Source organism: Filicampus tigris, chromosome 15 (genome assembly GCF_054856515.1).
Source record: "Filicampus tigris isolate MCC_2025a chromosome 15, RoL_Ftig_1.0, whole genome shotgun sequence".
NCBI classification, from domain to species: domain Eukaryota; kingdom Metazoa; phylum Chordata; class Actinopteri; order Syngnathiformes; family Syngnathidae; genus Filicampus; species Filicampus tigris.
The window spans coordinates 4,998,123-5,011,793 of NC_141231.1; the positions used below are offsets into that span (position 1 = coordinate 4,998,123).

The following is a 13,671-nucleotide window of genomic DNA, read 5'->3' on the forward strand; positions in this document are numbered from 1 at the left end:
GACATTTTCATCAGACAGCACTTTGAGGTTTTTTTTGCATGAAAAGTGCTATATAAATACATTGATTGATTGATTGATATATGTTACTAACACAGTAGCGATTACTAGAATAACATTTTCTCATTGAAGAATTGTGTTGCAATGTCATGTTGCGCAAATGTCTTCTCCGCTCAGTTTACTACAAATTAAAAGTGCATTCACACATCAATTTAACTGGCTTTTTACTATAGGCTCGTCTTCTTCTTTACATTATGTATATTCAACCACAGAGGAGCTAAAAGCATGGCATGGCCATGCTTGCCACCTAAAAGATGCAATCCAACAAATGAAGAGCTCTTTTCCAAAATTAGGTAAAAGCAAGATACATTAAAAAAAATTACGTACATAATTTAATTTTGTCCAACACAGTATATTTCGTAGAGAACATTTTATTCTAAAAAGACTTATACTTGGTCTCAGTGTAAACGGAGTAAAATTTACTTTGGAAGAGAGTAAAATATTCAGGGTAAATTTTACTCAAAGTATTATTACTGTTTACGAAAGAATGCTGAAAAATGGTGGCCCTTTTTAGCATTTAAGTTGCCCATCCCTCGCACAATACCTTTGAAGGAAACCAAGACAGACTCCGTCTGTCCACACATGTTCATCTTACCAACAGCTCACCTGTTTTCCAAAGCTGAGCAATGATTGGTTGTTTCCTGAGCCCTGAGCAACTGTGATGTCATTTTCAGTCGACAGCAAGTGACAAAATGGACACCCCCTGAGATGAATAAAAACTGGTGGATTTTACTGCTTAATTCATATTCAACAAACACAATATTAATCAGAATACCACATTTAGACTACTGGAGCTGCATAGAATATATTATTGTAAAGAAAATTTTGGGTTGACTTATTCTTTAACAACAATCCATGTATTATTGTTAAATGTCATACTTTTGAATGTCAAGTCCTACTGCTGAAGTTGTTGTGGTGAAGGTAACACAAAGTAATGCAGAAGAATTGTAACACATTACAATTCAGAGATGGTAATAATGTAATATAATTATTTGAAGTAACTAGTGCTATGAAGAGGAAGAAGGAAATCACACTTCATGATCAGCAAGTTTGCTCAGGTCAGAGAGATGAGTGTTCAAAAAGAATGACCTTTGAATGGCTGGATAGGCTAGAGAGCCTGGAGGGCCTGTAAGCTCCAATACGAGAGTACACATCGACGTCTGAGCAGGCACCCCATGACAGGTGGGGGCTCGGCGCGGCGGTGTGGATCGCGGGGACAGGAGGAGTCAGGGGAGGAGGCGTCACCTGGAGTGAGGATACTGCAGGATGAACAGGTGCTGGGGGCAGTGGCATCGAGCCGGGAAGGGGTACTGGAATAGGTGGCAGAGGGGTGGTGGCAACTGGCGTTGCTAGGGCAACAGTTTGCACAGGTGGAAGAGTGTGTTGAACGTTGCCATTCGACAGCTTCTCATATGATGATGGATGTTTGAATGTGTAGGTGGCTGTGTGGTAGAAGCTGTAATACTCCAGAGCATGTCTTGCACTCGCCATTCTCAGCCTGTGGAACACCATAAAAGTCAGTGGGACCCTATGTGATTATTAGTCATAGGAGGGGTACGTACACTCACCAATAAACCAGCACAATCTTTAGGGGAGCAACGCAAGAGTTGCGTAAAATTCTACTGTAAATCAACAAAGTTAGACATCTGTTAAGGCTGGACTTGACTTGACTTCAGGTCAGCCAACCAGGTGACCTTGGAGGGACCGAAGTCTATGGATAGATTCTTTTTTGTTGCTGGTTCCAAACTATGGATTAACCTCAAGGTGCAAATTAAAGCCCCTTCATTGTCCGTTTTTAAAACCAGCCAGTCAACCCAAACATATTTTTTTTCCAAAATATGTTCTATGCAGGCCCACTAGTCTAAACACGGCATTATGATTATTATTGCATGTGTGGGATATGAGAATTCAGCCCGTTATTAGCTAGCTCAGGGGTAGGGAGGGTGGTTGTGGCGGCCATTTTCTCACTTCTGTCGACTGAAGATGACATCGAAGTTACTCAGGGCTCAGATAACGACCAATCATGGCGCAGCTTCAGAAAACAGGTGAGCCGTGATTGCTCGGCCCCTGAGATGGCTAAAAACTGCTGCATTTCTCGTATTCTACAAACTCAATATTAACCAGAATGCCATATTTCAACTAGTGAGACTGCATAGAACCTATTCTGGAAAAAAATATGTTTGGGTTGACTTCCTCTTTAAAAGTTGTTAAATTGTCTTACGTATAATTTATGTTTGACTTTTTATTCAGGAACGACACTTTGTTTCAGCTGTGGTTGTTTTTAAATTTGCTCTCTAAATAAAACTGAGTTCAGGTGAGAAAGAGTAATGTTCAAGATTTAAAAAAAATAAGTGGACAGTTATGTTAACAGATGGTGAAAACAGAACCTCATTAGAAGAGGTAATTATGTGCAATATTGAAAGAAAGATATTAGTTTGACAAATTGAACTCAGTTTGTAATGCCCCTGAATGATCGTAATGGCACACTAATGACTACAAGGTATGCCTTTCAAATTGAACATACATTTTTATGAACAAGTTTCGACTTAATCAGGAGTTCATTTGCCACACAGTGACAGGTGAATGACAATGTCACGATCTGTGATTTTGTTGATTTGATTTTGAATAGATTTAGTTTTGTCATGTTTTCCCTGTGTCCATTTTGTAATGTCATGTTTTGTTCGGTTTTTGTTTCCACCTGCTTTCACCAGCCCGGTCCCTTGTGTCTCCCGATTGGCTCCCTCGGCCACTCGTGTCTTGTCCAGGTGTTCCTCGTTGTCTCATCAGTTTACCTGTATTTAGTTCCCTGGTATCTTTGATGGTTCATTCCTTCTGTTTCTGTCATAGTCAGTATATTTCTTGCTTGTTATTGATATGAGTTTAGTCTCAGTTTTATTTTTGTGACTATGAATCATGTTTTGTTGGATTTTGTTAATGTTGTACTTTGATTCCTCCACTCTCCTTGTTTTCCTTTTTTTGTGAATAAATACTTGTTGAGATTCCTCCTGCTCCCTGCTCTTCCCTCTATGCTTCCCCGCACCTGAGTCAACCATCACCACGAAAACCACTTTGTGACAGTGTCTGTCTGAATTGGTATGTGCCCTTTGATTGACTGGAAATCAATGCAGGCTGTATTCTACATTTCGCTCACAGTCAGCTCCCCATGACCATGAACAGGATAAGTGATATAGAAAATGGATGGATGATATGGATGATATAATTCTTGCTATCGTTGTTACATTGCTCGTTTCAGTCAAGTCAAAAGCAGAAATTCACATTTGGTATTTTATTTTATACGCACCTGTGTCGTGTTTTTAAGAGTCTGTACAGAAGCAACAAGATGACAGCTCCAGCTAGAGTCACCAGAATCATCACCACTCTGGCATCCAAACTCCAGCAGGATTTCCCAGCTGCTTCAGATGAGCTACAGGTCCTGGGGGGCTGTGCTGTCTCCATCTCTTGTTTGGCTCTGACAACTGCTTGGACTTGGCCTGGCTGGCTGGTGGTCAGCACAGCTGTCTCAGGATAGGCGAAGATATTGGGAGAAGTGCTGTTGGCAAACTCAGCTCTAACCTGCATCATTACCAGGTTTGATCAACAGGGTCAAGGGACTCGCTGATAAACCATGCTGTCCGCAATGGTTAGCTTCAAATAGCCTGTAAAATGAAACGTAAAAATTACTGCTCTTTTCTACAATATAAGATAAGAGGGATATACAAAGGCAACATCTACAGTGATTAAACAATGCAGTGCTGTCAGAAAAAAAAACAACTCTTGTAGGATTTCTGCCTTTTTTTGGTCATCTCTGAACTAAGTTTTACCATAAAGGTTGTGCCCTTTAGATATTCTTATGCATACATTTGAACCAGTGATGCATATAAAATGTTTGAATGCATTATGACAGTCAAAAGCGATTAAAATAAAACGCAACAAAGTCATGATTGTCGGAAAAAAGTACAAAAACAGCTTACCCTGACCACAACAAGAGCAGCCTGGCTGTGTGATTGTGCAGCTTTCCAGTACTAAATGCAGAATTCCAGGCATGTACAATTGAAGGGAAGCTTGTAAAAACAACAGGAAACTGCACTTCCTTAACGGAGCAATGTGATGACTTCCTATCGCCATGGTTACAGGAAACTAGTCGAGGATTTCTTTTTTCTTCTTTGGAGATGAATGTGTATCCAAATGATGTAGAGAATTAGCATGCCATTACATGTATCTTCCTGACATGTGTATAAATATTATCATCCAAAATTAAGTATCAAAATGCAGCAGCATTAATGTTGTAAGATACATGCACATGGAGAAAATTAAACTTCAAATGTCATTTGAATCAGGGGACAGCATGCCAGTTACAGAGATCAAACTCACAGTCTGACCTTTGTGACGCTGCTTTATCTGGACCAAAGACCAAAACTAAACATATGTTGTTTCAAAGAGGAAGTAAACATCTGTTTCAATGCTACCAAAGCTCACAGTAACTGTGCCAATGCTGGTGTAGGTCAACTGATGCAGACAGATGGCAGGCGCTGTGAAAGGTTTGCTACTATCTGATTTAGCCAGTATTCAGGGAACAAATAAATGACACATTGGCACTAAAAAGGCTTGCTTCAATGCAAGTCCAGCTTTCATTTATCGGTCTAATAAGTTTTGATTCCAGGCCAAGCCAAAAGGGAGCAACTCTTAGCTCACGCTCAATATCCCTGCTTAGTACTTTCACAGTCCTTTGATATCGGAGAGAGTAATATTAAAAGATCCGTTATCACAAGTCCAATTGTGGTTGAGGGGAGAGGTGACCCGCCCAGACAACCCGGCAGAAAATGGAACAAGGAACAATGCTCGATCCTAAAACCACAGACAATAAAAGAAAGGGATATCATTTTGATTCTTTGCATTGCTGATTAGAAAAAAAAAAAGTTTTGAAACATCCATTTATGTTTTTATTGTCTTTAATAATGATGTTGTGTCTGAAGGTGGAGTATTTCAAGTGTAATTATATTTTCAAACGAGGATCATTGTCGCAAACAAGCAGAGAGGGGCAGGTCAGTAAATGTCGTCATCAGCCGAGTCACCCGTCCGTCATTGTCAGTCTGTCATTATTTCAAGCCAACCAAATGTGTTTAACCACGCTTACGTCATTGCTAAATCACCACAATTTCAGGACTGTCAGATCATCTTCTTCTTTGGCGCTGTCGAGAACATACTACTTTCAGCGCCACATGCATTTGCAGCACAAGCAGTGTATCTACTCCGGTAAAAAAGCACGCCTCATACTGATGTCCACAATCATTTTGTTACTCGTTCATTACAACTGTTAAAACAAACAAAAAAAGATATTCCACCGTAGGCCTATTTACAGTCAATATTTATAATAATCTCTTTGACTCAAACTTTGAATACAGAAAATATAACGTACTGTGTGTGCCTTGTAACCCAGTAGTGGATAAATCAAAAAATAAAAATCCATCGCATGATATTACGCTCTCATCTCTCTCTCTCTCTCTCATGCGATCTCTCCATACGTGATCCAAACGTTAATAACTGTTCATAAATTATTTTCGAAATAGATCATTTCACCAAGATTAATTAGAAAACATAACCATAAAGGTTTATATGCAAATAAATATACTTGCATAAAATATTAGACTCAAAGATTGTAGATTAAAGTTGTCATGGCAAGATTGAAGGTAATACTATCGCAAGTGCAAATCTGCAAAGTCGCCAAGTGTAACAGTGTTGATATTTGACTTTAATTCAATCCCACCCCAAAATAATAAATCAAGATTAATAATAATAAATAAATAAAAGTGGACAATTGTGGTGATTGTAATAGTTCTGACACGCAGGCGCAGCATTTGTGTCAATGTCGTGACGTCAGCTTTAGCAGACGTCTCCATCAAATGACATCAAGGAGTCATCGTCTCATTACCCCAAAACATTTCTACCTCCTCCATCCTCGATGGAATTTCTAGTGGGAGTTGCCAGCATGTAAATTTAGAAGCTAGGAACGAGGACCTTGGAACGTGCAATGAGAGGAATGAGATGAGCCCATAGTCAATGCAGTCCGCTCGAAGCAAACCCGGTGTATATTCACCCGCATGAACAAACACACACAAAACACACGGCTAGTGTTTCCGTCAGTTGTCAGCGAAACGGGAGTCCGTCAGTGACGGACTGAGAAGGCCTGTCGAAAGTGACCAGGTTAATGATGATTTCCGTGACAGATGGATACCACTGTTTGTTGGTGCATATAATCCATCAGTTGTTTTTTTTTAAAGTTTCCCATCATTCGCCAGCAAAACAGGCATCCGTCAGTGACGGATTGACATAACCTCCGTCAGTACTGAGGGAATCCCCATCTACAGTATTCAAAAAAGACTTCATAACTGCCATAATTCTTTTGAAAATAACCAATTAGAAGATTGCGGTTGACTATGGAGTTTCCAAGGAGAATTTGACAACACGCTTGAAACCACCAGGCAGATTTATCAAAAATGGACATTTGGTTATTTGAAGAAGGGCTGTACTGGTGATGTCGGTTGTTAACGAGAGAAAACTCTCTAAAGAGACAGAATTTCCATCACAAGGTGGTACTGAAGGCTTTCCTTGATGAAAGTGATATTTTCACTCGAATTGGTTTTAGCAAGAGACTCTGGCTTAAACACTTGACGGTTTGATTTACTTCTGAGTGCTTCATGGTGCCATCATGAACACTCATTAGCTATTGTTGATGACCCTTTTTGTACGGTTTCCTGATGCTTTGCACTTATGATTGAATCAGTCCGTCACAATATCCAATCAGTGCAATGGCACATTCAGTGGCTATGATGGTCAATCATACTCACAAGTTACTGCTCCTAAGCATGCACTACAGATTCTCTATGATGGTGGTGAAAATTAGGATGGTGATGATGGTGATAGTTTACGCATGATTACCGGTACTAAAGTAATACTAATAAAGAAAAAGAAAGGTCAGAAATAGAGTAACAATGAGAAGGATGAATATGGTAAATTGAGAATTTGTGCGGTAATAATGACCACAAGGTGAAATATGGACAATGCATACATATTCTACAGCTGTTCTTATTCAGGGCAATACAAAGAAATGTTGAAAAGTGGAAATTATGATGCAATACTGCAATAATTCTGCTGCTTATGATGCAGATGAGAATAGATGAAAAATAATTTTATGAATACAAATGATGATTCATGACAGCTGATGCCAATGACCTGCAGCGATGTGATGTCTGGAAGATGATAGCGTACAAAAGACGCCGGAGAGAAATCCCCAATGATGCTAGGTATGTAAATCTATTCATGATCTTTTATAATGAAGAGCAAGTGTGGTCATTTTCACACGTGAAGTGCATAGCTGCCACTGCGGCAGGTTGGCTGAGACAGTTGACGTCTGAAGTCAAACTCGATTAAAGGGATTTCATCAATATTACTGGATAATAAGTTATTTACTTATGCTCCTTCGCCCCACCATGAAAAGTGTTCGGTCCAGGCAAATTTCTTTGTCCATGAAGATCATGAACAATCGATTACTCGATTTAACCATCCCTTTTCTATTATGATTTTTCTATTCAGGGTCACAATGAGCTGGTGCTCATCCAAGCTGACGGCGAAAGGCAGACAAAACCTCGAGTTGGTTTCCACAACCCATCACAGGGCACATATAGAAACAGTCAAATATTCACATTCACGTCACTGGGTGCAAAGTGAAACCTATGGCTGGGCGATTATGGAAAAAAGTTATCTCACCAGATTGGGCACTAAACAGATCATCAAATGACTAACTGCAGATCGCTAATTGTTTAATTGATGCACAAATACACAAAGCCTTCCAGTCGTTCTGGGCCAACTGACAGAAAATCTGCCACCTCCATCAAGTGTTTGCTGGTTGGCGATGTGCACATCACCATGTATGTCTCCAGCCTTAGGCCTCGTGCTGTCAGATCGACTTTCCACAGCAGACAGCACAAGGTCATCAGATGATGACCAGCAGCCGGGTCTGCCCCCAGTCGCTCGGCTGTCCATATTCATCCTCAGTGAGGCGGCGCAGCACACTCACCGACCATTTTGGGATGCCTACTGCTGTTGTCAACCTGATGGATATCAATTTCAATGCGCACCAAGCTCTGTCTCTTAGAACGGTATTCATCTCTCAATTGAGCCTTACCTTCACAAGCACATGCGTGCTCTGAGCCTTACCAACCGTAACCAGACACATAAAATGAAGGAATTGATTTGATTTTGATTTAATTTCTGTCATCATTTTCTATGAAAAAAGACAGATGGATGAAACGGACATGCCCAAGCACAAAATGGAGTAGGACAGTCATTCATGGAAGTCAAGAATACGGTCAATAGTCACTCTAAAAGGTTTGTTTATATTTGAGACGTCTCTCCAAAGTTCCCTTCCGACCACCAAGCTGTGACCCTCTACCCCTCCCCGTCAACAGATAGCACAGAAATGAGCTTGAATGTTTAATAGAAGAGCTGAGGGCAGAACGTCAGCGGACTCTTGATGGCAATCATCGGGTTGCTAGAGCGGAAATTGGTGCTGCTTTTTAACGCGCCTTTGTATCAGAGAGAACAGAGTCGAGCACTGACAAGCACCATTAGCTCACACTGAGCACAAATACACTCACCCATTTACATTCTCACACAAGACCGCGGCTTGTTGTCAGTAATTTCATCCACACAGTCTACAGAATCCTCTCAAGGATGACTGTTTTTTGTGATGTCCCCCCCAAGGGTGTATTGTTCCCCCACTACAATGGTGGACTGATGTTTTGAGTTATTAATAGAATTTATTGTGGAAAACATACCACACACCTTGCCAAAAGCGCATGACACCAAAAACTCCTCCCCCAAGTGTTTAATGCTTTTTTTGTTCTTTACAACCATCAACCCCGGAAAATAAAGGAAAATACTAAACCCCAGAAAACAAAACAAAAATGCGAGGAAAAATAAATCCTATGCCTATCCATCTCCACGTTCCCCTTTTCTACAAAATATGTTGTATTGTGCTACTATATTGAACATCATAAATGTTTTCACAGAACTCTTCAACTACAAGCATTTTGTGTATTTTGGAAGTCATCCCAAATTATGTTTTTTAAAAATGGACTCTGGAATTTTTTAACACAACAGTTAGAGGACACTAATTGTCACACAAACACACACAACACATGCACTTGCCAGGATATGTTAACAGTGATAACAGCAGCATTTGCCCGCCAAGCAGTTTTTCCATTCTGTCTGAATAAAAAATATATAATTAAATGTAAAGACCAAATTTTACTCTATACAGTGTTGGGAATGGCGGCATGGTGGGCGACTGGTTAGCACGTCCGCCTCACAGTGCAGAGGTCGTTGGTTCAAGTCCGGCCCGGGTCTTCCTGTGTGGAGTTTGCTTGTTCTCCCGCGCCTGCGTGGGTTTTCTCCGGGTACTCTGGTTTCCTCCCACATTCCAAAAACATGCATGATAGGTTGATCGGTCACTCTAAATAATCCCTAGGTATGATTGTGAGTGCAAATGTTGGTTTGCTTGTGTGTGCCATACGATTGGCTGGCAACCAGTTCAGGGTGTCCCCCGCCTGCTGCCCAACGACAGCTGGGATAGGCTCCAGCACGCCCGCGACCCTTGTGAGGATACGCGGATAATGGATGGATGGATGCAGTGTTGGGACTTGGGAAGGATAATTTTCTATCCAAACTAGTTCAAAGCGTTCACTCAAATTTTAATGAACCTGTTCAGTCAAAAGTTCATACAATTTTTTTTTAACTCAGTTTGTTACAAAACTGAACTATTTTTTTCTTCTTTGTTACTGCGAGTAATTACTCACAAAATACTGGCATGACAAAATACTGGCATATCCCCGCTGTTGCCATCCATTCAGTCCACACAAGTGGACAGCTACAAGTTTCCCCCTACAATCACATGTGGAAAAAGTTGTTGCTTGAATGCTTTTTTTTTAAATGGGGAATGCAAACAAAAAAAAAGTAGCTGTCACACGCACTCTAACTAAACCTCCCTCTTGTCTTCAGACTACCATAAAATGGTGACACAACTATATATCCAATGCCCATCTTTGATACATATACACACACACACGCTGAGTACAAAATGCAGTGAAGCTGTCCTGCTGCACCTTGCGGCACTAAATCCAAGTAACAACAGTTGTTGTATTTGGCAGGATTTACTGTATTACAATAAGTTGCGAAACCACAATACAAGCACAGAATGGCATTTAGTAAAGAACAAATCAGGTTAACTAAGCCAGAAGCAAACACACGTTGATCACTATTTAAATTTGAAAACCATGACTGATGGTATCTGACTGTAGTTACTTGCAAGCTTTTCTTTTCCGCGCACGCTTGCCTGCCTTTCTTTTGTGTGTGTGGCCGTGGAATTGATTGGAGAGAGATGAGCTGTTGAAGCTTCGGTCATTCCTCGCTCTGGCTTGTCCTTTCATAAACTCACAGAAGAAGGAGAAGGGTGGGAATGTAACACCGTGGTCTTCTTTATATTTTGATCCTACCATAATCCATTTTTCTTGGAGATAGAAGGGCAACTTCTCCACAATTTGTCTCACTCCCCTGGCTGTGTCAAGGTAAGCTAAACCAGGTAAGTGTCCATCTTGCTTTGCAGCTTCTAATTCACTGATGAGGTCTGAGAGCTCTTGGAGACTGCTGGGGTCTTTGCGGGAGAGCTTTGGGAATTTCTCTATTCTGGAAAACAAGGAGTTTTCAATAGCCTCTGGCATGCCATAGACTTCTTCAAGTCTCGTCCATATCATCCCCAGAACAACAGAAGGGCGCCTCAAGTGGACTGCTTTTACCCTTGTTGCATGTTGAGATGATTCGGGGCCCAGCCACTTAATCAGGAGGTTTATTTCTTCATCCGCCGTCAGACCAAGGTCAGCGGTGATGGTCTGAAATGTGATCTTCCAGTTAAGATAACTCTCTGGTTTGTCATCAAATTTTGTCAGTCCTCCGATCGCCAGCTGAATCTTTGCGAGGATCCTGGCAAGGTCAAGGGTTGCACTGTCAGTGGTGTAGTTGTTTGAATTTAACCGCTGCTGTACTTCAGGTACACCATGGAAAGCATCTTGCTGAGTTACAGTTCTTTGTAGTGTCTGCTCTCTGTCCTGTGGCAAATGGTGATACTGACTGGGGAGCTCTTGTTTGTTATGAAGGGGTGTGAACACTGGTAATGGAGGGACTGCATGTTTCTCTTGGTATGGTGTGGCATCATAATGCTGAGTAAAGGAATTACTTTCTCTATGAGTGGGTTCTGCTTCGCCATGTTTATTGATATAGTCACTCACTTTCTGCTCTGGTGTGGTCTGAATAGGAAGGAATCCCAATACTTCTTCACCTTGTTCTTCCATACTGAACTGGGCAACGGCGGACTCCATCACATCTGCTTTGGCCGTAGCTGCATCAGCTTCTTTTCTCTGATGAAGAAGATCTAGGCTTGCTTCCAAACGGGCTTTTTCCATTTTAATATTTATTTCTTCCTCAGCATAGGCTAATCTGGCTCTTGCAGCTTGAGCTTCAGCCTTAGCCCGTGCTGCCTCCATCCTGGCTCTGGATGAGGCGGATGACCTACTCAAAGACCCCTTTGAAGAGCTTACAGTGAGCTGTGTTGCAGATCTTGAGGATTTACTGGGGTGGGAGAAGAGTGATCCGGTCTCCCCATTGCTTTCACCGCTAGCATCCAATTTCTCCATTTTAATTACAGAGTAGGGCTGCTGAAAATGAACGTATGCGAAACTGGCTTTACTTTATTGCTGTTGTATGTAATCCCAAGAAGTTCCACTGTCCACACTGAGGTCCTTTGCAGTGTACTATGATTTCACTTTCTCTGATGCACCCAATGTAAGTTTTCAATATTGGGAGACACAGCCAGCTAAACTACCGCTTGCGTTTACCAAGGATCAGGCAATTGTTGTATTTGGCAGGATTTATCATAACAAGGTGTAAAACTGCAATACAAGCACAAAAAGACATTTGGTAAGCAATAAACCAAGTTAACCAGCCAATAGCATACACATGCAAACAATCTGTGTTGACCACTATTCATGTGTACATAATCATTAAAAGTACGCAGCATTAAAAAAAAAAAAAAAAAGTGTCAAAATAGTGTGTGTTAAAGCTGCAAATGTATACAATTAGTCATGCTACCACTCATTATAGCTAGAATTATCAGATTCATATGGATGGAGAAAACTTAACCTACATCCATCTTTTGTGTAGCCGTTTGGCAGCTTCCTTCAGTGAACCTATTGTATGCCCTTATGCAGCCGGGAAGAAAGCCAACTTATACAATTTTCCAATACAGAAGCATATGACGTATATGATATGTGATGCTTTTTTTATATGCACAAAGAAAAATGACATTGCTCTGCTTGCCAAAGGCACTAATCTAAAATTCAAGACTCCAGCTCTGTTTCTTTTTTCTGTAGCTAGCATCACAATGGAATATGAGCAAGGCAACAATGAACATAAATCCAATTAGACAGCTGACAGCAAACAACATTTACCTTTGGTCTGTTGTCTGGAGATTCAAGACTTTCTACTTTTTTTTTGTGCTGAAGCGTCTCTTTCCAAAGTCTCAGGGAAATCAAGTTTCTCCTTGAGGCCCCTGGAGCTCAATTCTATGTGACATCGCATTGAAAGACGTTTGCTAATAAAGCTTTGTGACATGGAGATGACTGCGTGTCATTTTCACTTACTCAGTAAAAAACAAAACAAAACAAAAAAACAGATGTACTGAACTACTTTACTGACTTTCCTCATAGCTGTACCATTCTGATTTGGGAAAAAAAAAAGAATAAATCTGAATTTCAGGATTTCAGTGGGTGTCTCAATTGTATTGACTGCCTTATCCATGTAAGAGTTCCTCTCTGACGGAGTCACTGCCATGTATTTTTTTTTTCTCAGACTGACCTTTGCGTTATGTACTGACTGTGAGACAGCCTGTTTTGATGAACACAAGGGCCACAAGTAAACCCTAAAGCAGTGATTCACAACCATTTCCTTTGAGAGATTATCAGGGGTGCCACAGGAAATGTATTCAATGTCACTTATTTTGTCCCAAAATGATTGAGTAATTACAAATATGTCTTGGTTCATCTATATATATCAGAGAATGTGGAATGAAGGTAGTACACTCATAGAGGGCTCTATTATTATGCCGAGCACAAGCTTAAGATGAGGTGCGGTATAGATCTGCAGGTTTGACTTGGTATCTCTATTTTCTCAGAAGCATGCAAACGGGCGCAGCATGGTGGCTTCAAAAAAGGGGGTTTTGCACTTTGTGGGTGTGAACACAGCCATCTTGATTAGCTGCCAATCAAATCCGCTCTTAAACTTTGTACACCTTTAAATATGGCGCATGACCTGTTACTTGTCGAACAACAGAATATGCCATGGTTGGCTGCAAGTACATTTGCATTGTGTGTGATTAAATTGCCCTTAATTAACAGTGAGTTGGTACATTTGCTCGTGAATAGAGAAAAGATCATCATTATTTCAGTATTCATACCTTTTGTGACATTTTGGTTTGGTGGTGTTGTGTGAAGTTTTGCTTATGTAAAA

The 13,671-nt window shown here is 40.8% G+C and overlaps 2 protein-coding genes across 2 annotated transcripts; both read right to left on the bottom strand.

Moving 5' to 3' along the window:
- Nucleotides 1–825: 825 nt before the first annotated feature.
- On the bottom strand, nt 826–4,070 carry LOC147135218 (uncharacterized). The gene is made up of 3 exons (XM_086053918.1): nt 4,029–4,070; nt 3,359–3,713; nt 826–1,555 (listed from the first exon to the last, which is right to left on the bottom strand). The coding sequence occupies exons 2-3, from the start codon at nt 3,637–3,639 to the stop codon at nt 1,117–1,119; spliced, it is 720 nt and encodes a 239-aa protein (XP_085910044.1). The 5' UTR covers nt 3,640–3,713; nt 4,029–4,070; the 3' UTR covers nt 826–1,116.
- A 4,614-nt stretch (nt 4,071–8,684) lies between these two features.
- On the bottom strand, nt 8,685–12,722 carry LOC147135219 (uncharacterized). Its single transcript, XM_086053614.1, has 2 exons — nt 12,615–12,722; nt 8,685–12,056 (listed from the first exon to the last, which is right to left on the bottom strand). Exon 2 carries the CDS (start codon nt 11,799–11,801, stop codon nt 10,413–10,415), a length of 1,389 nt encoding a protein of 462 aa, XP_085909740.1. The 5' UTR covers nt 11,802–12,056; nt 12,615–12,722; the 3' UTR covers nt 8,685–10,412.
- Between the last annotated feature and the right edge of the window lie 949 nt (nt 12,723–13,671).